Source organism: Lichenostomus cassidix, chromosome 6 (assembly GCF_008360975.1).
Source record: "Lichenostomus cassidix isolate B80296 chromosome 6, HeHo_3.0, whole genome shotgun sequence".
NCBI lineage: Eukaryota > Metazoa > Chordata > Aves > Passeriformes > Meliphagidae > Lichenostomus > Lichenostomus cassidix.
The window spans coordinates 22,394,782-22,422,282 of record NC_139487.1 but is presented as its reverse complement, the minus strand read 5'-3'; the positions used below and the strand labels follow the sequence as shown (position 1 = coordinate 22,422,282).

At 35.9% G+C, this 27,501-nt stretch overlaps 1 protein-coding gene across 21 annotated transcripts in view; it reads left to right on the top strand.

The window, feature by feature from the left end:
- The window catches only part of KCNMA1 (potassium calcium-activated channel subfamily M alpha 1), a 430,367-nt gene that overhangs the window by 177,620 nt on the left and 225,246 nt on the right, over nt 1-27,501 (top strand). For all 21 annotated transcript variants that reach the window (XM_085063987.1, XM_085064006.1, XM_085063988.1 and 18 more), the window contains exon 3: nt 20,087-20,148. In XM_085063987.1, the coding sequence (XP_084920113.1) occupies nt 20,087-20,148 (62 nt within the window). The remainder of the gene's footprint in view (nt 1-20,086; nt 20,149-27,501) is intronic.

Below are 27,501 nucleotides of genomic sequence, written 5' to 3'. Positions count from 1 at the left end.
GAGCTAACTGTATATTAGATGCCTGACTATTTATTGAGTTTCTTGGGCAGTTTGTATGTTGTGTATGATCCTCCATGGAGCTGCTGATTTTCATATAGCTTCACTGTATGAAATTGGCTTGCACATGGCTTTGGATAGAGTCTGGTTTATTGACATACCCTGAAAATTGATGTGTCCTACTTGCATTGTTATTTGTACATGATTTGATTCTGTGTCTATCATCACATTTATTTGCCAGTGTTATGTTTAAAAATTCAAGTGGCAGTTTGCTGTCAGTCTGGACAGCAGAGATCAAAATCCTCCAGAGCAGAATGTTTACTGAAACTGTAAGAAAAAGTGTGGTTGATACATAGATGAAGTTATTTTGTTGTTTCTGAAGCTAAGAAATTTATTTTCTAAGAATAAATTTATTTTGAGGGAATTTTTTTTTTCAGAGCTATCATAATGGGCACAACTGAGTATTAGCACATACCAAGTGCCAGGCTTTTTAGTGATAATCTTCCCCCAGGGTTTTGTGAGAACTGAAAGCTTATATCAGAGTGTATAACCATCTTAGTAGTAGTAGAGGACATGATGAACAGATTGGTTAAAAATCAAAATACAGTTCTGTATTGTAGGTCTTAAACCAGTCTGGACTTTAATACCTTGCAAAACAAGTATCTGTCAAAGCCCACAACCTGTTTTACCTTTTTTAGTTAAAGTTAATGGAAACGTACTCTCCTTTTTTTCTAGTAAAGTTTGCTTTTTATATCAAGTATGTTCAGTAAAATTATCATTATCTTCCATTATTTTGAATAATTGTGTGATGTGAAGTATTATGCAATATATATGCGATGTATTCAGCCAGCCCTGCACAGACATTGCAAGGCAAAACAAGCACATTTGCTAACAAGCAGTTGTGGTCAGTTAGCAGGCAGCAGAGAAACAGGGGAGCAGGTAAGAATCTCCACTCTGGCAGAGTTCAGACACTGTCCTTTGTCATGCCAAAAGCAAACCTGCTTAGAGTGATCTATATATGTGGAGCACAAAACCTCATTACCAAAAAGTGTAAAGAACATCTTCCATGAAGAAGAAAATGTGTGTGGAAAACTTGTGTGTGAATGTCAGGCGATGGATGAAAGGGCAACAGGAGCTGATAGAAAATGTACCAACAGAGGAGACAACAGAGAATAGGCTGGCCCTTCTTTCTAGTTTGTGGAATGTAATCTAACAGGACAAAAAAGTTGCTAGAAGTTAATTATGTTGGTACGGGGTAAATTTCTGTAAATGTTTCTGCTTTTTAAAGTTTCCTAAAGGTTTAGAAGGTATTTGACAGTGTATGCTGAAGTTAGATACTGCTTGACAGGGACATTGCATAAAAACAAATATACAGTTGGCTATTGAGTATAAATTCAAGTTGGATCTATCAGAGGAATTGTAACTTCAATGTCACTCCAAAAATCACAAAATTGAACAAAATCAGTTTCTCTTTGCCCCTTTAGCAACTATGCAGAGTAGATAAAAAGACATACACTGAGGCAGAATGGAAAGTGATCCTTTTGCTGTTGATGCTACATTAATTACCTTGTTATGCTGTGACACCATATTGGAGCTAAGAACAGTGAGCCAAACCTGATAATGTACTTTCTGTTTTGTTATTTATTCATAAGATTCTTTGGAAGGTTTATTTGTTTTTCTTCCCCCCAACAGCATTTTCCAGTGTTTGCAATGAGAACAAAGCAGTAAACACTTAAACCTGTGAATTTTAATGAGTGCCTTTGCAAAGCTGGAGACTCACTGAGGAAGTTAGTTGTTAGTAAAGCAGCAAGGTCCTTAAGAAGGTGATGAATTTCCAGATGGGTAATACGTCAGCAGTAATAATCAGTTGCACTCGGAAACAGTGAAAGGATAATGAGACTGATGGAAATAGATAACAGGCAGGTTATTTTTGTGATATCTGACAAGTTGGTACAATCAAAGTTGCGTTTGATACTATTTTAGATTTCACACAAAGCAGTAATTTTCTTACTCATCAAATAACATTTATCTATTAGAATACAATCATTTCTGAAATAAAAAAAAATCCAAATATATTTTTGAAATGGTTGAAATAACAGTTTGACTTTCTTTTATAGTCCAAATAATACAGAAAACTACATATAGTTTTACATAACTTTTTTTGAGCCAAACGTACATTTTTTAAAATAAAAAATTATTGTATGGAAGTAGTTTATTAACGTGATGAATGCAAAAGGACAGTACTTTTCTGCTGTAAAATTTACCTTTAACTGAGGTTTAAAAAAGCTTTCAGAACTGAATGATGCCAATAAATTTTTATCTCTAAATAAGAAAAAACAGCATACAAATATAAATTTTTTTTCATTAATTTTTTCAAGTGTTGTAAGTGTTGTTAAAAGTCATTTTGCTCTCTTTGTATACCACCAGTTAAGCTCAGTGTATCAGAGCTTAATTTAAGATGTTGGAGCAAGTCTTATTTTGATACTGATTTCCATCATAGTATTCAAATTTATAACATTGTCTGTATCTGTTTTATATTTATTATTGTAATACTATTCAGCTTTACAGGCCTCTCCAAATTGTAAATCCAATAAATCATACATAAATCAATAAAACGGCACAATAATCAGTGAAAACCTACAATATAATTTAACTGAAAAAAGAAAGAATTTGATTAAGAAGTTAAATATTGATTAATTGGTTATGAGTGGCAAGTTGCTTTGCTATGGTGAAAAAATCCAAACATGGGGATTTATTATAAACTACAATCCGTGAAATTACAACTAAAGGAGGTTTTAAATTCATGGCTTATGCAACTTTATTGCTGTGACGTTAAAAAACTGACTAATGCATATTATCTGCTATACTGTTGATCATTAAAGAGCTTGAAGTCATCATATTGAAAAATAGGATAATGAGGACAGCTGAGTGTCAGTTGTTGGTTCAAACTGAGTTTGATTCAGTGCAGGAAAAAAGGTAATCTAAAAGGTTGTCTTAAGTTCATTACTTGAAGTGGGATTTGAAGTGAATTTTAGTTAAAAACATACAATGAGCAGAAGAATTCAAGATGAGTATAAAGCTAAAATTTAAAAAAAAAAGTTTGTGTTTTTAAAAGAGGTTCAGTTTTTACACAATCAGGCTTAATTGTGGTCTTTCAATGAGAAGTTCAAACACATAGGTCTCATATGCAAAACACACATTGCTGCACAGGGACTAGCAGAGAACAACCTGGCTCGTTAAACAACTTGCCAGAACAATTTTTGAAGTACACTATTCATATAAAACTTATGTGGTCTACCTTTCAACTGTGTCAGTCCACATGGTGAGAAAGAAATAGCATGAAGAAAATGTGCATGCTATAAACAGAAAAAATTAATATGTCGGATTTTAGGTTAAATAGAAGTTAATGTATATGCTGGGCATAATCTGTTCTTTTTTGTTTAGCTCTGTCTGTGGTTTGCTTCCTGCCTTTCCCCAGACACAGCCTCCACAGAGCCACCACCATCACTGCTGGGTTTGGCCTTACCAGCAGCAGTGCTGGGCATAGGGAAACTTCAGCAGCTTCTCACAGAACTCACCCCTGTAGCCTTCCCAGCCCCAACACCAAACCAGGGCATGCAAGCCTGTAGAGTTATATAGCAATTGAGCTCCTAAACTGCCATGGACAGTCTGAGCCTGGAAATATGCAAATTCCCCTGAATTCCTGTGTTTTGCACTACCACATCACAGTGTTCTTGGAAGTAGTATTTCAGAGTGTCCTTTGAATCCTGCATCACAGTCAAGCAGCTTCAGTAGCTGTAGTCTTTTGTCCATTAAAATGTTTTCTGTTGTAAAAAAGATGAAAGTATGGGCTTTTTATCAGTCTGCTAGAGACAGTATTTTGAGGATGTGAACAAATACAGAATAAATGGAAAGTAAGATTATAAAATCCTCATGCTTTGACTCTATGGCAACATGAGCAAATGCTATTCATATACTGAGAACATTTTACTCTGACATCACAGAGTAATAACAGTTTCTCCTTTTTTTTCTGTGAAAAAGGGATAGCAATGCACTTGTGCAATGTACATTTTTCTTTTTAGTTTGTGCATTCATCAAGAGACTACAGAGGAGCATCAAATATATGGACATTGATCTGGCCACAGAGTTTAAAAGCTTCTGGACAAATTGAGAACTATTTAATAACTGAGTCATTGCGGTTAAATACTTGATTTTAAAAAGTGGTGAGATAATAACTTCAACAAACATTTTTTTAGTGTGACAAGGTTATTGAAATGGAAGATGATTCATATGAATATCTTGCTCCGTTTTTAAAAAGCCGAAGTTGGATTTGTTACTAGCCATACACCTTGTAGCAATAGAGAGTGAGTTTTATTGTTCTAGTCTGCCTTTCTATTACTGCAGGAGCACTAGCTGTAGCATATTATTTTAAGGCACTTTGTTGAGACAATTTTAATTGTTCATATATATTTTAAAATACAGCTTATACTTCCCAGATAAAGTAATTCATAATATTTTAATAAAATAATCTAAACCCAAACCCAAATATAATAAAAGGCATGAGTTCTATGTGAAATGTAGTGCTACTGGAGGACACGTAAATTAGGTATCGATACTTTGGTGCACTTTTAAATTTTTTGGTTATTAAAGGAAAACTGTTAGGCAGGTACTTTCTTTATAATGTGAGTTTTAGATATTAATGCAATTTACTGCATCCTATGAAAATTCTTTGCCATAAGTAATGCCACATAATGAAACGGAGAAATCCAGATTATAATCATAGAATCTTGAGTTGGTCTGGATCCACAAGGATCATTGAGTCCAGCCCCTGGCCCTGCACAGGACAGCCCAAGGGTCACACCATGTGTCTGAGAGCATTGATCAAATGCTTCTTGAGCTCTGTCAGGCTTTTGGTGCTGTGACCACATCGCCGGGGAGCCTGTTCCAGCCAGACCACCCTTTGGGTGAAGAACCTTTTCCTGATACCCAACCTAAACCTCCCTTGACACAACTTCAGGCCATTCCCTTGGGTCCTGTCACTGTCACCACAGAGAAGAGATCAGCATCTGCACCTCCTTTTCCCTGTATCTAATCTAAACATGCCTTCTTTCAGTTTAAAGCCATTACCCCTTGTCCTATCACAACAGGCCCCATTTTTCCCATGTTTTTTTTTCCTTCTTCCTTCTTCAAACTCGTCTAGATTGTCAGGAAAAAAAAATGGGTTATTTAGTGGTGAAGGTATTATACTATTCTATGAATTACACAGTTTTTCACCTTTTAAACTGTAAACTCAGAGGGGTTTGTTTTTTTTTTTTTTGAGCAATTGGATTTATCTGATATTTCTTCCATTGAAAAAGATTTATATAATAAAACAAAATTGTGTAAAGTAGACACAAAAATTCAAACCTGCTAACCAGCGAAATAATATAGTTTTCACGAATCTGATTAGAATGGACAATTACTTCCCAAAGCTTTACACTGAAGGCATTAGACTCTTGAATTTGTTGCATAATAAATGGATCTGGGCTTAAGCTAACTGTCTTTGTGTGTATAATGGATCACTTTGGGGTTTTTGGCAGTTTTGTTGCAATTTGCTTTGTTTAAATGAAATCCCACCTAATTTGCTAGCCTTAGCACAATGTCAGAACATTTATTTTCTTTGGCAAAAATTAATAGGGATCATTTCCAAAAACAGTTAAATGAACAGAACTGGCAACTCAAAAAAAAAAAAAAAAACAGGAGGGTGGGCAAAAAAAGGATTAAATTCCTTTATGATAAACCATATTACTTGAAAACAAGCATTCAAACTTAAAAGGAGACAGAAACAAACTATAGCACTTAACTTGGTTGTGGGAGATGTGGCATGTTCTCCTTTCCAAGGACATTTAATTATTTACACAAAATAGAACATCGCAGATGAGAGGAATTAGGGCCATGCAATGAAGGTTCTCATGCTCAAAGGCTGAGATTTAACACCTTAATCTGATTGTAACAAGATTTGTAAAAAGAGTTAAAAAAACATGCATCTAGAGACCGTTGACTGGTCTGAAATGGATGGACTCCCCATCTTTGATAAAATTGTTATCTGTGTATGTTTCCACCGATTTATTGTTTAACTAACTGACTTTTTAAAAAAAATGTAATGGTAATAAACATGAACACAGCCGTTTTGTCTGAAAATTTCCACAAGGACAAGTTGATTTAGTTGTCATGTACAATCATATGTATTAAAGCATTCTTTGTGTCTTGGTATTTGTTCTAGAAAATTATGTAAAGAGTCAGACTTCACAAAATGTAAACAGGTGCTCTATTTTTTCAATAGAGTGGTCATTTGCTTCTAATTCACTCGAGAACTGGAACAATAATAAGACAGTTTGCTTGGTTGCTGTGCAGCTTATACCTCCACTGTCTATGGCAGTGTTTATCTCGGGGTTGCCTGGTTGGTGCAAACTCTGTGTGTCACCTTTCTAACAAGGGCTCTGCTCATCCACAGCACCTTTCCTCATGCCCATGTTTTATGTTGTGGAACAGCCCTGCAGCATTTCTTGTTACTAGTGACATCCTACTCTAGCTCTTGGAGTTAAGAGAAAGTTGCAGCTTCAAAGTCAGGTCTGTTAGCAGATAGGGATGTGTGTTTGGTCTTCCTGCTGTCTAATATACCAGGAAGCACAATAAGAAACCAAACTATGAATTGAGAAACTGCTTGAGCAAGATCTCTCCAAGGAACACGTCAGTGCTGCTGGCAGTCATGTTAATGAATCAGTACATGGACTTCCTCTCTGAGTCAGCAGTCTGCCTTGGCACGCTTTTACATAGGTCTTTGTCATAAGATTGATCAGAGAGGCATTCTGAGGTTTTAGGCAATCAGCAAAAGGAGTTTTACTGTAGTGTTTGAAATTATGAACACTGAAAGCGCTTTCTTCCAGCTCTGCCTGAGAGTCAGAAAGGAAGCACGTCAGCCAAGCTGTTGAGAAAACAAATTATTTGTTAGTATAAGGGCTTGACAGTGTTTGTTCTTGTGCAGTGTCATCACCACAGCATAAATAGTTCTCATTTGCAGATTTGGTATAAACACTTTTTAAGTTTCACTGCCATTTTTCAAGTCTCATTGGACTACTTTTAATAATTTTGTTGGATTTTCTCACCTTTGGTTCATGTGTGTGGGGCTGTGTATGAGCAGTGAGCTGGTTGAGAGGAGGGAGGAGGTCATTTGTAACAGCCAGGGGTTGATGGGATTTTGGTTTGATGCAAAACTGAAACAGTCCACTCACTCACTCACCCTGATGTTCTTTCTCTTCCGTCTGCCAAGTTCTTTACTAGACAAGAGCAGTGTCTCTAGGGGAGGCTGACCATCAGGGAAGTGGGGCTCTTGTGTAGCACAGTGGAGGGCCTACAGCTGGGAGAATGAGACTTCTCATCCCAGACTAAAGACTTAAACTCTTCTTACAGATAAAGACATGTTAAAAAGGCAATTTCCTTGCATCCAGTTTTCAAACTTTCTGTGTAAGCATAGATTTTAGTAAGGTGACCTATTTTAAAATAAAAAGTTTTGTATAAAGTAACACAGGACTGAATCTCTGTGGGAGATCAATACTAAGTAGAGTTTCAGGAGGCAGAGAAGGAAAGCACATTAAAATAAAAAAGGGTTTATACTTCAGTAGCATGATTTACCTTACCAGAATCTCAGCCAGATTCTGTACTACTTATTCAGAGAAAACCACTGTGTCTTTCACAAGCTTTGCTCCTGGATATTTTATAGTTCATGCAAGATATATATATTTTTTTTAAAAAGCCCTCTTAAAACCTATTATATACTTTAAAATTCTGCCCTTTTTGTAATATTGGTAAAATGTGAACTTAAAAATGCGTATTAACATAAAGACATGGAGTCATAGCAATACCTTTTATAAATCTTTCACCATGACAGGTATGTGATCACCTGGTAGTTTTCCCAATTTTGTTTTTTTGGTGGTTTGCATAAGTGCCTTAGAGAGAGAATATAGCTAGGCTGAAGCAAGCATACAGAAAAGGGTAAAAATTAGGTACCAATTGACATTTATGAGACAGAACATCAACTGAAGTTGTATGTTGTTCTCCACCCTCTGGTTTTTTATGCTTGTGAAAAAGACCACACCACAATGAAACTCAGTAGCCTTTCCTTCTTAGCCCTTCATCAGGGACCCTATAAAGCAGTGCAGAGGGGAAGGCAGGCTATTTCCTAGGTCTCTATCTTCAAGAGAGGGTGTTGGTATGAAAAAAGAAGGATACTTTTGAGAAATACTGCAGGCTAGCAAAGTCAGATAAAGGTGCAAAGACTGTGGACCCAGAGGAGAGGAGGATTTTGAGAAGGTTGGGTTTTTTTTAATTAAACTCTTCATGTTATATAAAAAGAAGAATAAAAGCCATGACACCAGAGGGTGAAAGTGAAAGGAACTGACAATGTTGTCACAAGCAAGAGAAAAGGTCAGCTGAGGTAACAATTGGTTTCAAGGCCACATTTACTGGTCACTGCTGCATTTTTTTAAACGTAAGGGTCTTAAACGGCTATTAGAGAGAGTTGCATTTGAAGTTGCTTCTGTAAGCCTTTGGCCATGTGATTATATTATTTTATCTTCAAACCACATAAAAAAAGGCTCACAATAAAGCTTTCCATTTTAGAATGATATAGCTACGTAGCAAAACAGGAAAGCTCCTCTGCAGGGAGCAAGTTTGCTGAATAAATCCATCTTTGCATCCTTACAGAGAAACTGATCTTTCCATCCAACCACTCTAAAATTAGGAAAAAATATTCACTGCAAGAAAAGGTTTGTTGTGTAAAAATAGCTTTTACATTGGCTTGCTGCACCATTTCTTTTCTGCATTGGTCTTAGTGATAGTTGCAAATCATTTATTAATTTTCATACCTCATGTGAATTTCCTATCACTTGGTACATAATGTTGAATCATAATTCCAGATTAACAATATTCACATGCCATCACCTTGATGATTACCATATGGAAATCACCAGTGCCTGTAATTGATGGCATCAAAGGCTTCCTTGCTTTTCTCTGAAATATCAAGGTCTGAAGAGACCTCTGTATATCAGTGCAGCCTTGCACCAAGCTGTGAGTCAAGATTTGACTTATAATAGCATATAATTGTACTTGTGCGAATTTTACATAAGATAAAAGGAAAATACGTGTTCATGTTTTTTCAAGTCACAGAAACCACTCTATGAACATTTCTTTAGTGTACTTCCAAAGATCACTGAAAATGTCTTTTTTACTGTGGGTGAATGTTTACCCATAAACTAAGATCACCACAACTCTGAACAGTCTACTTTAGGTTTAGTTTCTCCACTAAAATTGCTAAATTTCATTATCTAACTACATGGAGATCTCACATCTCAGGATCAGTGACTGTTTCAAGTAATCAATTGGCAGGCTTTTCAGTTCAAATTAATCTAAAAAACAAAAGAGCTCACATTGTCTATATTTTTGTTGCTGTGGGAAACTGAGGGGCCTGATTAAAATTATATTTTGATGTAGCCCCTGAAAAATGATTGAGATTTATGCCTTTGTATAGAACCATCAGACGTCTTCAGACTGTACTATGACTAAAATTTAGTGAGTGCTCAGACTTGCTCTGTATCATTTTATTTTGTTCACTAATTAAAGGTAGCTTTTTCTATTTACAAATTCTTATGTATAGCTGGATGATGAAGTAGGTTTAGATCAATTCCTAGTGATAAAAAAGTCAATTTTTCTGTCTTAAAGCAGATTGGTATGAGAGATATTTTCCTCTGGCTATCAGTCAAAGCTATCAATTTTGGCAAAATGATTGAAGGAAAAATAGTGGCAGAGAAGAAGGAGGAAAAACATGCTTACAAAGGTGACTTTCAAAAATACTAAGCTCTTTTCCTCTATTGCCAAGATTCCCCCCTTGCAATGTAGCATCACTTCCTTTTGTTCGTTTTGCTCATTGATAATCCTATGTTTGGTATCTCTGTTAATTGTCACAGAAAGCTTCTGATGTAGTTGATATTAAGCTGTGGTAAATCACTGAGTAGACAACACAAGTTGAGGAACAGAGAGCTTCTGAAAATCCTCATGCAAATGTCCAAGGGTTCAGTGGTCCCTATTAAAAAAGTCATGGTGTTTATGGCTATCTCTATTTAGTAGTTTATGAAACAGTTATGGATGTTTCTGGACTTAGAGTAGAAGTTGACCAATGAATTTGCAACTATCAATAATTGTTATACTCTATGTTTGGTCTGGAAATAGAAGTGCTGGAAATTATATTACAAAATATTTAAGAAAACACCCATGTTAGGTAATGGTAAATGGAAGATGAGAGCTGTGATATTAGAACTGCAGCAGAAAACTCTTTTTGCAGCCTGTCAGATGTGCTTAGCAGAGTGTCTTTTCCCTTCTATGTCTTGTTTTCATAATGTTTTAAAGTACATTCCTTGACAAGCATTCAAAAGCTTTGCCGTGTGCTGAATGATTTCAGCATTCTTGATTCAGTCTTTTTCTTGAATGAAATTTTACTAGGCTTTACTGAAGCCAAGAGCTTTCCATTTTTTTCAGAGAGTATGTCCACAGCTGCATCTGCCTTTGCTGTATGTGTGAGTTCTTGTGACTAAGAACTTAAACAATTGAAAGGGGAGGTATTTCTTTCTTTCTTTGGGGAATTCTGCTATTTGAAAATTTGGGAATAGTAACAGGAAATCTGAGTAGCAAAGTCTGAAAATTTACCAGTCCATCCAATTAAAAAACCTTAGCCAGTTACTCTTTCTCTAATTCTTTGAACATTTTTTGGCATGACTGTCTGTTGTGTAGGTTGCATGTCAGACGTTTGTCAAAATAACTGAGGAATGTGAGGATTCCTTTTGTCTGCCATACAATCTACATTAACTTGAATGTGTAAGGTAAATAATTTCATTAAATGTAGTCCTTAAAGCCATTCATTCACAAAGAAATGTACTTCCTTTTAGTACTTTATTATGACATGGCAATAAAGCTTGAAGTTCCTTTTGCAGTACTGTTAATAGGTACAATACTGTAAAAAAAAGCGTTGTTTTTAACATTGGATTGGAGAAAGAGGCCTGAATTCTCAGAGGGTGCACTTTTTCAACTGTATTTGTTCTTTTGAGCTCATTTGACTGGTTTCTTTACCTCAAACCCTTTACTTCAGAAACATTTGTCTGATTTTAGCATTTTAAAGACACAGCGTTTTGTTCACCCAACTGCATTATTCTTTCTGGCATTTTTACCACCACTCTTTGTTTTCCATCTTGTATTTTCTTTGACAGTTTCTTGGATATTTTTCTATTTTGTTGTCAGTTAACAAACTGTGAATGGTAACTGGTGAGGAGTACAGTATATTGAAGTAAGGAGAAGAGCTGTGAAATTAGTTTTTGTGATTTTGTTTGGTTTTGTGGTTTATTTTTATTTTTTAACCAAATACTAGTTGAGAAATAGAAAATTGCATAATTAAAAAAAGACAGCATTTTCCAGTCACTTTTTTGTGGGTTTTTTTTGTTTGTTTGTTTTTTGATTTGGGTTTTTTGGAGTTTTTTGGTTTATTGATTTTTCAGTTCTGTATTGCAGTATTCCAGATCAGGGGTGGTTGGAAAATGATTGTCATATTTTACTGGTAAATATATTTATTTGATTTCAGTTGGTTAGTTTCCTAGATGCTGGACCATCATGTAGTTAGATTATTTTGTAAATTAATTATACAGAATTTGATTGTGGTTTTGGGGCAATGTCTTCGCTTTTATTCTTTCCCAGGAATTAGTGCACTTTGTGTTTTTCAAGATATTCCTTGCACAGGTGAAGATTTTTTGTGTAGGCATTATACCAAAGAGTGCAAGAGTCTGCTTGCTTCTTCATCTCACTTACCGTGATCACTTTCTTTAGCTAGAGGTAGGACAAAGTATTGTTAGAACAGTGTTCAAGCTGAAGTCACTTCCTTCCAATTCTTCACGTGGAGATAAAACCCGTTTTGTCACAACTGAAGCATAGAAACACACAGAAAATTAATGAGCACATGTTGCATTTTAAGGTCTGACCCAATAACCAGAGGCTTTCTCAGTGTGAGCAGTGGGCATGGGGCTGTGAATAATCAGCCACCAGTACAAGTGCTAATCTGGTGCTGTGCATGTGTGACAGGAGACCCTGCTCTGGGCTTGGCTTCTCAGCTTTTGTCCAGTTTTGCAGTTGAGCTGGCTGATTTTCAGTTTTGCAGGATTTGATTGACAGTTCATCACTGGTTTCTCTAAAACAACATCCAGTGGGCTTCTTAGTGGCTCTTCTCTGCAGTGGGACAGTGAGGAGCTTGGAAAGGAGGACATTGACATCTGCATCAGTTGGTCTCCGAGAGAGTACTTTTGCTCAGCGTGGTTGTGGAGTCAGTCCCACACCCACTGGAAATCAGTGAGAGTTATTCTTCTACCAATACACAAAAAGTGAATTTGACCTTCATTTGGGGGACTGTGAGATAATCAGGAGGAAGTGCTCTTTAGGTTGGAGAGCAGAAAAATGCCCCAAAACTTGCATGCACAGATGCTTACAGGCATCTAATGCTATCCACTTAGCTCTAGAAAATGGCACATTTTGATAGAAAGTATTGCTATTTTTTTGCTCATGATACTGAATTGGATAAACTGCATGTATTTTAATTGGTCATATTGCCAGGCACTCTCCCAGCAAACCTAATTAACTTCAAGCTACAGAGAATCATTAACAGATGGGACTTTTTGTCTTGTATTTTTTCACTAATTAGAAAATCTCAATCTTTTCACATTTATGGATTGAACAGAAATGTTCGTTTTATTGTTAATATGTCAGTAGAAAGTTGAGGGGAAAAAACCCCACCCTGTATAAGAAAGCAAAATAAAGCTGAAATCTTAACATACATTAGAAGCATGTACAGAACAGCAAAAATACTTCCTTTTTTAAAATTCTTCCTCAGATGAGGTTGGAAATGTGTGTGGGGAAAAAAATACATGAAGGTACTTGGTTCTTATCAATATTATTCAAGTCTGTAAAAAGATATCCATTAAATATGAACTGTGTTTTTAAAGATGTGTTTATAATAAATGTAGAATTTTAGTTTCAGTAGTAAATTGAAACCTTACTATACTGGGTAGTAACTTAGTGGGACCAAAAATGTAATTCCAGAAACATAGGCAAAACTTTATCTTAGAGTTACTGACTTCTTTCTAGTCAAGTAGAAGAGCCCTATTAATGCCTAAAGCCCTATGGTGCCATAGGAAGTGCTGACACTGTTCCATGTCCTGCTTAGGCTCTGTGTTATTGCTGTGGCAGCTGGAGAGCTCTCAGCAGTGCAAGATCCACTGCAAACACCTGTAGTGAAGAGTGGTTGCCCTAATGAGTTGACCTGGAGTATTCCTGCCAAATGAAGGCATGAGGGAGAATTGGAAGCCTGAAGAAGTCACGTAACATGGTTTAGTCACACACCACATGGATGGCTTGACTGGGAGCAATAACCAAGCCTTCTGGTTGCTCATGGTCATCATTCAGAGCTCACGCTGGCCTATTTGCTGCCTTTTGTTTTAAAAATTAAATCCTTGCTATGAATTTTCGGACAGATGATCACTGAGAATTTACTGTCCATTTGTTTATCAGATAGTCATATCTCACTCCTGTTCACCTCCTCTTTTGGATAAACTCAGGCTGTTCTTGGAAAATCTAAGTCTATGTGAGCTTTGCTGAAGGGGAAAATTTATATAGCAAAAAATCTCATAAAGCTTCCAAAGTTTGCAGTACTGTTTTTATTGTGTGCTGATGACTAAATTAGTTACTGTAACATTTAACAGCTGATTAACTTTTTAGTTAACTCCGTTTTGTGTAATAACAGTAAACAAAAAACAAAATCAGAAAATGTAACTGAAAGGAAATTACTTCTGTGTAAACATTTTCAAGTTTGGGTTTCTGAGAAGTTTTTAATGTGGCTATAAAATAGGCAAAGTTTGGATTTAGTGCTTTAATTGCCTCAATTTCAAAAGTAAGGGTTAGTAAAGTCTCTTCAGAGTTGTGTGATCTTGAACCTTTTCCTGACTTCCCTGAAAGATGGGATTGCTCATCACCTGGCTTGAAGGTGCTTAGTTGCTTCTAGAACTGGATTTTAAATACTAGCTGACATTCAGAGGTTGAAAGAAATTATAGGAATTATTTAATTATTAGTAGATTATTTTTTAAAAGTATTTTTCCTGCACCACTTGCCTTTTCTGCATGCAAACTGGTAGGATCACTAAGTCACTGAGCCATTTAGTAGCTAGGACACTGCCCAGCAGACACAACCCTTAAGATTCATAGCTGTTAGCATGTACCTGTCATCAAGAGCAGGTGCTGGCTGTAGAATTTGCACTTTACCTGTATTTGCATGAGAGTCAATGCATTTATAACTACTGTCAAGCATGGCTCTTATACAGGGAGTATCTTCACAGCAAAATCTGTTTCCCTGAATTTTTGAATTAAAAAAAATGACAAATTTTCCTACTTTGCTCGTATCCTTTTTTGAGCTTTTCATTTATTATTTATTGCTGATAGGAACAAGATGGAATCTTGTTGAGTCTTTTGATTATTTTATCACTTCATCTTTCTCCTCCTATTCACTCACTTCAGCCCTCATTTGCTTGTGTTTCAGGGTTTACTCTTGTAAGGTGGCTCACAACTGGTGCATTCCTAGACAGTTTTCTTTAAAGAGAAGCTGGCAAAGAGAAGCTAGAAAATATTAAGAGAGCATTTAATCAATAAGAAATATGATCTTGCAAACCTGAGTGAGGTAGGATGGTGTTCTCAGACCCCCTTGGGAGTTCATGGCGCCATAGTCGATGGTGGATAGTTTGTACTTTTGCCTTGGGCATGTTAGTTATTTCTGTGTTGGCCCAGGAGGGTTGAGGTGAAGCAGAGGCAGAAGGACTGTAGGCAGGGCAATGTGTTTAAGCCCAGAGAAAAGTGTGTACAACCTCATCTGGACCATGGTCCTAGGTCCTGTTAATGGATTTGAGACATCCTCTTCTGCTCTACTCCTGGTTATTAGGCAGGAGATAGTGGGGAAAAAAAGCCTCTAAACAGAAATTTGCTATCAATTCCTAGAAAATCTGTATACATTTTATTTGTCTGGACAAATCACAAAGTTCTGAAGGCCTTTTGGTTGGATGAATTTACATGAATTCTATAGTTTGGCATCTAGCATCTGCTTTAGTTCACTGGTTTATGTCCAAAAGTAATATAAATAAAAACACACCAATGAAATAACTATTGCAATACAAAAAGTGTGGAACACTGATTTTTTTTTTTTTTTTTAATCAAGCATCTATGTTTTTTATAGTAAACAGCATTTCATTTGTATTTATATTAATCTAAGATTTATTATTTGCTTAGTTGTTTGTCTCAACTGCAGTGCATAATTTCTTACCACTTACGGCTTTGCTTACACTGAATGCTTTCTGAATTTTCTTCTTCGCATAAAGGGTGTCAGTTATGAGGCAGCAATTGTAGGTAAGCCATCCTGGTTCTTCTGTGGTCACGACATGCTCAGGTCCTACTTTTGTTAAATTGCAATAATTGCACAGATGCAGGTGCATGTCCTAGAGTCTGCAAATTAATGCTGGGATCACCAAACTAGACATAATTCCTAACTTCTGAAATGTAACTTGAAGCAGGTGTGTCCTTAGATTTCTAAGGTTTTCATTCCTGACAAACCTGTAGAAGTAAATTCTGTCTGTCTATAAAAGAAATATAATGGCTTTCTTATTTGATGGTTAAAGGAAGTTTGGGGTTTATATTTAAGGTGTGAAAATTTTCCTTCAAGTTAGATCAAAACTTCAGGCTGTTGGCATCTTAGTAGAGCAGAATTTTATGTAACAAAAGTTTAATGGATCATCGAAGTTTTAGCTTTATGTATAATAGGAAATAATTTGTGTTCTCCATAACTAATTTGAGATATAAAAACTAATGGAATTTTGTTTTAAATCCTAGTCTGATAAAAATGAGTAGCTTATTAACAGAATTTGCTGTGTGGATGTAGAAATGAAAACTAGGTGAATTTCAAAACATATTAATAATGAACAACTTAGTATATTCTAAGCATTGCAGTAGCCTTAGGGTTGAATAATTTAACCATAGAATAAGAGTTTGAAAGAAATATTTTTGATGAACACTGCAGAACAGATTGTTGTCTGATAAAATAAGAACTCTCTGATGCCCTGAGATGTTAGGAGTTACAGGATTTCTGAAAGTTGGTTTTTTTTCACTGCATACTTCTTATTTTAATACCTAAACGTTGAAGGAAAATAAAAATAGACAATTACTTCTTTATTGATTTTCTGCTTTGCCTCTTGAGTGTTGTGCTATTTTATATTAATTAGGTTTGGATAGCTTAATCTTGTATAACCAAGAATTTGCCTTTGAAACTTCAAAGAGTTCTGTTTCACCTTTCCCAGAACGTTCAAGTGTTACAGGGTATGAGAGACTGAAGTGGCTGCTCTAGAGTCCCCACATGGCTCTTCAAGATTAGCTGTAGCCCTCCTGCCTAACGTGAGCAGCCTTTTTCATTTCCCCTGTCGGTTCGGGAATGCAGTTGAATGGAGTCGCAGGGGGAACAGTGCCACCCCTTGGATTGTCCCCTTGTTACATGGGCTGCTCCTGAAGGTGGGCAGATCCCCTTTGTGCTTATCGTGCCTTGACTGAGACTGTGTTTCTCAAAGTTGGTGCTTCCCTGCAATATTATTATTGTTACAACCTTATCAAAACTCCCTTTCTTTTTCTTCCTCTTTTTTCTTTTTGTGCTTGTTATGGATGCCCAAATTTTGGCTGCAGTCAAAGCTCCCGTGGAACACCTTGCTACAAGTAAAAACATTGTATCTGCAGTTTCTCTTGCCTCAAAAAGGCATTGTACACTTCTGTTGAAATCCGTGGCTGGATTTTTCTATTACTTTAAAATTTTTTTTAATTTTTTTTAGGAATGATTTAGGGATATGCAGCAACAATTCTATTTATTTCCCCCTCTTTTCTTTAATGAGATTGGTGTTTATTTTTAATTTGTTAGTAAGTGCTGAGTCAGTGTAACTGTTAGCATATGAGTTCACATTTCTCAATCTTAAACAAATAACAAGCTATTGTACATTAAAGGATTCTTTCCTTTGGTACAGAGGGAAGTTATAATAGATGTGTAGCAATTGCAATGTTTTTGCCAAAAACATTGAAATGATAAACAGAACAAGTCAGCTTCTTGCCATGGCCTGGTTAACGAAAAAGGCAGTAATTCACTTACATATATGCTTTTGCCTCCCTTAGATCCTAGTTGCTGTGAATCTGGGATATGAGTCTATGTTTGTAACGCTCCTCAAGCACAGTAAGGTCTCCAAAATAGGCATTATCTCCCATGGCAATCTAGGGAACAATAAAAAAACCTCAGTAATTGTTATCCTGGGTCTAAATAAGCACGTTACATTCAGTTTTATTAAGAAGGGAATACAGAAAAAATGTTGCATCTGAGACTCTCTCATATAGCATACAAGAGTGGTTTGGAGTTTGTTAAATTCTATTTATTTATTTTCTATTGTGATATAACTCTAACCTGATTGGTTCAGGGTCTGCTTTTCCCACACACTTGATGGATTGAAGTTCAGCTCAATTCCTCTGTCACTTAGCAAAGGAAAAATGCTTCTCTGCTATCAGAATAAAAAAATGGAGTTTAAGATTCCATTCCTTTCTGATACCTTTTCTGTGATTCTTTGAGACATTATGAATCATGTTAGGTATGTGTTTTAAGGCAATAGAAAAGAAAATAAGCCTTGATTTAAAATCAGGTATATGTATTACAGAAGGGGAATGTTGTAGTTTTGGATACATATCTCACTTTTTGGTGTAGCATGGGAATCTGGAGCTGCTTACAAAATACAGATATTTGTGTTTTAGTGGCAGTTGTATGAACTGTCATAGAACACTTAGATTCCTTAAGTGTTTTAGGAGATCTTACCCAAAATCTGTATAACATTATTTAAACAGCACAGTGATGATTAGTAAGGGATTGGATATGCCTGAAATGCAAGGCTGATAAACTGTTGTGCTGAGTTTGCTCTAGAAGACTCCTTTGGGTAGGAGGCAATGACTGAATGTTGTAACTTAAGATTTGCTATGTGAAAAGGAAAATAAAAGTCCTTCAAATTTTACAAGTTCTTGTATACTTTGTGAAACGTGAAAGAATTAGAGGATTTTTTATAGAGTCCCAAATGGATTACAAGTGTTTTTTTTAAAATTTAATTTTCAACATTAATGGGCCATTTCAGCATTCTGCAGCCCAAAACTCCTGCTATAGGAGGATATAACACAATATCTTTTGTGCTTTGGCTTTTTTGGGGTTGTTGTGTTTTGCTGGGTTTTTTTTTGTTGGGGTTTTTTTTCATTTGTGGATTTTTTGCTTTGGGTTTTTGTTGTTGTTTTTGTCTAAAAGGAGACACCTATATTTAGTAGTGGTTTTGAGGATGCTGTTAGTATATAAATGATTCCACAGCATGCAGGGTAAAACCTTAGCACTAGTGCTTGACTTTAAATTACTTAAAAGTGAATAGCTGTGTTTAAAACCAGTTTGGGTAAAATCAAAAATTCCATCAAAATTGTAAACTCTGTGTTCTCAGAACACTCAGCACCTTTCCAAATGATGTTTTTTTTAAAAAAAGAAAGACTTTCCTTGAAATGGATTGATAATAAATAATGGACCAGATTTGATTCAGATCCAAACTGTGATTGTGTGTAGCTTGGAACAGGTAGCTTGTAGCTCCAATGGGTAGGGCGCAATGTGCATAAGAATTTGATTCCCAGTATCTTAATTCAGAGAAAAATGGGCCTTGGGATCCCTGCTAATCAGAATTTGGGGTGTACTGTCAGATGACAATCCACAAGTTCTATTCACCAAAATAATTTCTTGTGGTGGTGAGACTTTTAAGAGTTGATATGAATTTAATAGCTTATTTCACCTTGCAACACCTGTACCCAATGAAAGAAGATTCAAACTCTACATATTAACATTATGTTAGACTTAGGTAGTAAAAATGTTTTTTTGATGAGTTTCATGCTTCAGTCCTTGAAATTGACTATCAGATCTCACTGGTTGGGGTGATAATGCATCAAATAAGACAACAGATACTTATATTTAGGAAAAATTCCCTTTTACAGACATTCACAAAGTAAAAAAGTCATGATCAGAAAGATCTAAAAGTAAGGAAAATACAATTTGAACTTTCAGTTGTATCGTTATTTTTACAAGTCATAGTAATTATGTCATATTAATACATTAATGAGTTTATTTTATTGGAAGCTGTGTACAGGTTTGATATTGGCCATGCAGAGCTCCAGAGTTTGGTTATGTAATAATTATTATATCTTGCTTCAGATGCTGCCTTTACAGCATTGAGTGGTAGCTGAGAGTAGAGGAATGTATAGACTGTTTCTAATGTCTGTTTAGAATGAGCACATTGCATGTTCCCTTCCTGCACTGTGATTGTCAGTCAGCCTTATTCATCAGACAGCAGCTTCAGAAAAAGGTCTAAAGCCTGTATTGAGTCAAGATATTTTTATTCCAGTGCATATCTGTTGCTTTAACAGTTAAGATTGTCAACAAAAGTAGTAACAGTCATCACATGCTGCATCAATTATTGCTTTAAACTGATTGGAAGGTCACTGTAGTCCCAATGGACAGGAGTGCAGGGTAAATACATATTTTTACATAGTCTTACACTTTTCCAGTGAGTTTCACAAAAACATATATAAATGGAAATTCAGTCTCATCTGTCATCACTCTTGGTTTATGCACCAATGAGCAATCCTGAAGGATAGGTCTGGTAAAGCTAGATTGTTTGTCTCTTCAATGCAAGAAAGCATTCTGTGATAATATATAAAGTTTGTAGTTCAAGTAGGAGTAATATTTTTAAAGAAAAATACTATAATAACTGAAAAAGTAAAAACTGAAATAAAACTACCTTAGCATTTATTTTTGTTGTCTTTTTTTTTTTTGTATGTAAAATAATAAATGGTTAATGCTGTTAATTAATTACTCTTTTCTTTTCTTTTGTAGGTTGTCTTAGTCTTCGCTCTTAGTATTGGTGCTCTTGTAATATACTTCATAGATTCATCAAAGTGAGTATTTGAGTACATTTTCCTTTCTCTCCCTTCCTGCAGCAATTATACATCTTTAAATTTCTCCATTCATCTACTTCAAATCAGTGCTTGGTTTCATCGCCTGAGTGCAAAGAACTTTATAGTAGCACAGGTTCTACAAAAATAAAGGGAAAAAAATATTACATAAACTAAATTGAATACAGTCACATTAGATCTGTAGAATGAATAGAGAGAAAAACCACTTTTGTGTATTGAGATTACATGTACTATTGAAAAATTATGGTTTTTATATTCATGACACCTTTGTGGAATATTTCAAAAGCAAGACTAGGATAAGAAATACAGGCTAAAAATATTTGTCAAAAAATTGCAGTTTGCAGGAGGAAAAAAGCATCTTGGGAGACTGACAGGAGCACTTCTTAAAACCTCTACATGAATTAGACAGTATGAGCATTATATCTTGCATACCTGTATTTCCAGCTTCTGAGTGTAATAGGTTTCTACCAAGATATGGTGAACTGTTAGCAGTCTGCAAAGCATATCAGTATTTTTTAGATTTACACCGATGTTCTCATACAGTTTTGTATATTGGGCCAGGCAATGGAAAGTTTCATTGGGCTGTGGGGTGGTTTGATACAAACCAGGGTAACAGACTGTATTCTGATAGTGTTCATACTCTGCCCTTGTTTGCACATCGAGCTGGACACACTCAGTGTTCTAACAGGCAAATTAGTAGCCTAACATAGACAACAGAAATAAAAAGGGACTTAAAAAAATATTCTTCTTTAAATCCAGTTCTTTTGGGAGAGTGATATTCTGAAGTATCAATAGCAATTTAAAGTTCTGTGATGACAAGCTTACTGTTTTTTCTTTGAAATAAGGCTTTCCATTACATTTAAGGCTTTCAATTACTTCAACAGTTAAGATGGCTAAAGCCAGTCCATGTGAGACAGCCTGCCTAGCTGTCTGCAATGGTAGTAATAATGTTCTGAAGCAGTCATTCTGTGGCTCAGAAAATCAGACATTCCACTGCTGATATCTGTATATTCTGATATTTAGGCAGGTAGTAGCACAGCAAAAGGCATTCTTGGATACATGGATGTCACCTCTGTGTTGTGCAAGTTTGAAGCCATGGTTGTGTCAAGCATAATGCAAATAACTAAGGTAGAGGTTTTCTTTGTGGAGAGGAGACAAGTGGTGGGAAAACTCGAGTTCTATCTTAAGCTCTCTTGAAGTGAGGATAATTAGTTTTCCTTCTTAATGTTGCAATGAGTGTTTTCATTAATTTTAGCAATTTTTCCTTAATACGTCACCAGTGAAGTACATAAGGTGGTCCCTTTGTGAAGATCTTCCTAACACTTTTAAAAGCACAATGGCAAAGCTTCTGGATGCCTGGTATTTCCAGGTCAAAAGTGTGGACTAGATTAAAACCTGTTTCCACTTACGTTTCAATTTCAGATCAACTACAGCTGTCTGTTGGGATAATTGTCTTTTGTGAAATTAATGGATTATATAATGAATTTTAGGCACTGCATTCTCAAGTCTTTGGTTGTTTTCCTCAAGGAGAGCAAAGCTGACAACATGGGAGAGTCTCTGGGATATTTGAGGTTTCTTTGGGCCACCCAATCCATGTACTGCTACCAGTTTATTGACTGCTTGAACAAGGGTTTTAACTGGCCATTTCTCTTGATTTTCAGTCAACATTTAACTCATGCTGCAGTTTAAGTTCAGTAACCTGAAGTTAACATACTGTACTTGCACACTTTTCTTTGATTTCTCCTCCTTTCTTCTCTCTTACCCTCTTTTACTTCCAAACACACATCTTGGTATTTTCTGGGGTTTTTTTGTAAATGCTCACTAGTAGATTAATTCATGTTAGGCACATCGCAGATATATCCCTGGAGGGAAAAATTCTGCTTTATTTTATTCTGCTGACCTGACACCCCTTTCAGCAATGCAGAATCAAAATGCAGTGATACATCAGTCTATTAAAATTCCACAAGTGCATGCTTGGAAAAAGTAATTCCTTTGAGAATTTGGTCAAACAGGAAATAAGGTAGAGTGAGAGGAATGATTGTGATATCCTCAACAAAGCATTCTGGAGCAGAGACTACAGCTTGACCAGGATCAGTGCAGACAGAGCAGCTCTAGTGCTCCCATCAGACAGATGGGCACATTCACCATTGTGTGCTTTCCCTTAACAGTGCTTTCCAGAGCTGTGTGTTCTGCCTGGGCCAGCGACTCTCAGCTGTCCTGGGTCTTACACATAGAGTTACTAAAATTGTGTCATCAGTCCTAAGCTGACGAGTGCTAGTGTGAGCTGTCATCTTCTAGATCTTGCCAGTGATCTATACATCCAAGACTCTTAATCTGTCAATAGATTTATAGATGCAATGACAGGTATGTCCACAAAAGAATACTGCATGACTTCACACCAAAGAGGCATCAAGAACGATGGGAAAACAACACTGCTTCATTAGATACTGAAGGGAAGAGTGAAAAGACTACAGAGTTTTGTCAGGCAAACATGTGTCATGATTAATTGTAGTATGAGGGCTGAATTGAAGTGCGAAGGTTGTCACAGCTGTGAGAGGAGGGTACACTAAGAGCATTTTTATGCTGCCCAGTTCATCACTCTGACAGACACTCTGCCAGAGTACTACCAGATGAAATTGCACATCCAGTGCAATGCTATTTGCAGAGATCTGAGCTCAGAAAATGGTGCAGCTTCAACATCCTCCATACCAGTTAGTCCTGCATCTCAGGAGAGCCAATTAACTAGCTTTGTGTTGGTGTAAAATATTTCTGTACTGACTCTATTCCTGGTACAAACTTTGGATTCTGCAGTGTACTTCATCACAAAACACGGGCAAAACTGTGATCTTACACATCTGCTTTGTGCTTTTTACAAATGTGTCTATCCTAGACTTTCCTTAAAGCTTTATGTGTTTCTAAAACTATCAGAAAATACGCTACATACCTTCCATCTCTCCATACCTCTTTCATCAGTGCTGTGACAGGAAAGAGAGAGCACAGATAAATACTTTCAGCCACCACAAACTATTAACCAAATAAATTTATAAGAAAAATGGAAGCATCTTTAATTGTTAAGGCACCTTGTCATGATTGCAACTTCATTGTTGACATTCTGACTACAGCATCATTTTCTTTCTTTTATCCAACTAATATATGTATAAAGTATCCACATACATATCTGACTGCATAAAAGTTCTCTCTCAAAGGCACATATTAATTGTATTTTTGTGTTTTCTTCTGTATGTGGATGACTTTTTGAAATGATTGTCATTACCTCCAGGAAAACAGTTTTCTTGTGGTTCTTCTGTCTCCTGTGGTGCCTTTGAGTTCATTTTTTTGGTCTTGTCTTTATTATTTAGAGTAAAGCAATTCTTTCTCACCTATGCTGATAGTCAGATTTTATGATTACAACCTAGGTGATTTTGTCTATTTGTTCAATAGCAATATTAGCTGGAAACATGTCAGAGATACTATATTAGAAATTGCTTAATAAAACAATGCAACATTTAGTCTGGTATCTTCTTCTGGTGGACTCATGCTGGTTTCTTGCCATTGCATGGGAATAAATTAGGAAGGATGCACTGGAAATCTGTATTCTGTTTGAGGAGTTTCCTGTGTGACAGCACAAGGAGAAAAATGTCATTACCAAGTTCTCTTGGAAAGTTTTACTAGAAAAAATATTTTTCCTCTAAAAGCAGCACTTTGTTTCAAGTCTTTATGAGCTTTCTTTTTTTGTGGGAACATTTGAGGATAACCTGTGATAGTGTACAGTGTTTGGCTTTCCTGCTTGTTTGCTACTGCTTCTGTTTTGTCTTCTGAAAGACATTTCATTTTGTTCAGCAAAATGTTCTACAGAAATACAGCAAGCCTGGTGAGGATTTATTTAAATTTATTACAGATACAGTGTCACTGCCCAGGAGAATTCAAATATTTTTCGTTTGTTTAGGCTGTGTTACTGCTTTTACATGAGGTATGAAGTTTATCTGAATGGTTCAGTAAGTCTATGAAACTCAAGTGTTTTTAGTTGCCAATCTCATTTTCATTACAAATCATTAAGCTTTTCCATATTAACTGGAATAATCTGCAGAACATTTTGATGACTCTTTCTTGGTTTCACGGCCCTTCAAGGAAACAGCCATTTTAATTTCATTTGTAAATCAACAATTTGATGCTGCTACATCTGAATTTTGAGTGGCTCTTATTGGCCTGATGTATAAAAAACTGAAGATGTGTCTAATAGAATCAGAAATCAGTTAATAGAAAGAGTTCTGTTTGAGCTTTGATTTTATTATAGCTTTCAGGGTACAGTTTGGTTTTCTGAATGTATTTTTTGGTTTTCAATTTGCAAGACATGTAAAAGTCTGACACTTTGTCCTTTTTCTCGAATAACCAGTTTTAGGGCTATGCTGTATCATTTTGCTGAGGATATCCTATGCAATTCAGGGTTCTGTACTCGGAAGTATATATTTACCAGTGTTCTGAGTGTGTACGGATTTTACATAGCCTTTCAGTCTTCATGTTTGAGAAGTTAAGTAGGGCTTCAATAGTACTAAGCTTTCTTCCAAGCCTTCCTGCTTACAGTGAAATTTACTCATAAAAAAATACTTTAATTATGTTTACAAAGTTCTGCTTTGTCTTGGTACACTCATTAACCTACACTAAATGGCTACTGGAGCGTTCCTTTATACTAAGTACACAGTAGAGTTAATATATATACATTTTTTTATTATTCATGACTGAGAGATATAGAAGTTGACTTAAAATGCTGGTTCAAGGAAATGCTGTTAGATTATATTTTCCATTGCTGAAACTGCTAAAATTACAGTGGTCAGTGTCTTGGCAAGTAGATTAGTACAGTATTGTTCCCTGCATTCTTGCGAGGGAAGTCTCACACAGTACCTTATAACTGGTGGCCTTGTAAAATTTTAATATTTTGCAAATTTTAATTTGCTAACACTGCAGTTTCTGGCCGTTTCTGTGAGCTGGTAAATTTTGTTCCCTGCTGAAGTAAATCTAGTTATATGTGTTCTTTCCACCTATTTTTACATAAAAAGGAAAAAGAAACTTCCCCTTCTGCTCACTTTTCAAATGAAATAGGTGAAATTTTCTGATGTGAAGAAAATTTAGCTTAAATATACAAGTGAATTTCTTGTTAGTGTTTATTTTCAAGTCACTTGATTTTTACTATTATAACAGTATTATAACTTCAGTTGTTCCTACAGCTGATTCACAGAAAATCTCAAAAGCTGTGGTTCAAAAAGACCCAGTCAACACCCTTTAAAACCATACATCATTAAGTAAGATTTTTGGTCATATGTATTTTTAATTTTATCTTTACTGTGTTTATAATAAGTACTGAGTGTGCATCATTATTGCTTTAATTGAAAAGTGATTTCCAGAAGAAAGCCTTATTTGTGACAATATACTTCAATTTTCTTCATTGCTCTGCAATTTTCCTGGGAAAGTGTCCACAGCTAAGATTCATTGCTTTCATTAGCACGCTGCAGATGTAGACAGGTGGGTGTGCAGCTCAGTGCATGGCCTCTGCAGGCAGCTGAATACCAGAAAGACTGAAGGTCTTTGTTAGACACAGATGGTGTTAATTATGAGTAAAATCCATCAACAGCAGTGATATGATTATTTTAATGCAAAAACCAAAATCACAAGCCACAGTGGAGAGAAAAAAAAGCCCAGGTAATGATTGTCCATGTGTTACTAAGCACTTGGCTCTCTATGATGAAGGGATTAGGTATGATTGTGTGTTTCCTAGTTTTGTTGTTAGACATTGTCTCTTGACCACTAATCATTATAGGTGTTATCTTTCTTAATTATTAAAAAATCTGGATATAGTGAGGCATACTGAAAAATTAGATGCATGTTTTCTGTGCTATCCAGCTCTTAGCTCAGTGCTTGCATTCATTCTCTGAAGGGAGATGGTTCAGAGAGCTTGTATTTGGCAAATTATACAGATAAAATTTGTAAAACACTACCTGAACAACTCTTCCAATCTATTTGGGAGATTAAAGTAATGAATTAAGGTAGATCCTCTGTATGTGTTTATCACATTAATGAAATAACATTGGATTACACAGATTTTCAATAGTGGTATAGAATCTCTGTTTAGGCAATATGGAAATATTCTGAGTTCTCTAGACAAACCTCTGTAATGAAGTTTCTGTTAATCAATGCCAGTAGTTTGTGTTTGCTAAATGGTGAAAATGAATTGTTGCAAATGAATTAAATGAGAAGTACTATGGATGAATTTCAGATAAAATGGCAAACAAAAATAGATTTCCTTCCATTTGTAATTGACAAATCAAGCTCTTGGGAAATTTTTGAGTACTGTTTTTATCCCTTGGTGTTATACAGAAATTCTTAGTTTTTGTGGTGCACAGCCTTGATGATGCAATAAATTCCAATGGAATTAGTTTTCTCAAGTGTTAGAGCCTTGTAAAAGACCTCAGCAACTGTGATTTCCTCTTGGCCTGTCATTGAGTACACTGAGAAGAGTTTGGCTGTGTTTTCTTTATACCTGAAGGAGGCTCCATCAGGTATTTATAGATGTTGGTAAGATTCTTTGAGCCTTATCTTTGTCAGACAAAAGAGTCCCTCAGCCCTCCTGATACGATAGGGCTCCAGTCCCTTAAATCTGAGTGCCTTTCACTGCTCTCACTCCCCTGGGTCTGTGTCTCCATGCTGGACACACATGCCCTAGTGCTGCCGGCAAAATGCTGCTGACCTTCTTCACTGCAAAGGCCCATGGTGGCTTATAGGGAACTTCCAGACTCAGCTCATTTTCTGCAAAGCTGCTTTCCAGCTGCTGCCAGTTCCATGCTATGCTAAGAAATCACTGAAGTTCAAGCTCGTGTAATTTTGTTATTCCAAAAATAAGTCAGTAATCTGAAATAACAAAACTTTGTACAAGCAGTGATATTTACTGACTTTATTTGTACTAAAATGTTGCTAGATAGGCCTTTAAGTAAATATCTGTCACTTAAATTAATGTGTTTATACTGAACATAGCGGGCTTAAGAGTTTGATCATCAAACAGCTAAGTCTGCACTTTTTCATGAGCCAATTCTTATATGATTTAAATTTTTGTCATCTCTTAGAAAAATGAGAGTACTGTATTTCAGGAATCAGATCTTTTTTTAAGGGCTAAGTGGAATGTACAAATGGGTTTTTTTGAAACATTTGGCCTTTAGATTTTCCTTCTCCAGTTTCTAGTGGATCAACAGAAATTTGATTTCAATATAGGCAAAAATATGTATCGCTGGCACATTTTTAAGATAGCACTTTCTAGGAGAGCAAGACATGCTGTTCCCTCAAGCTTCT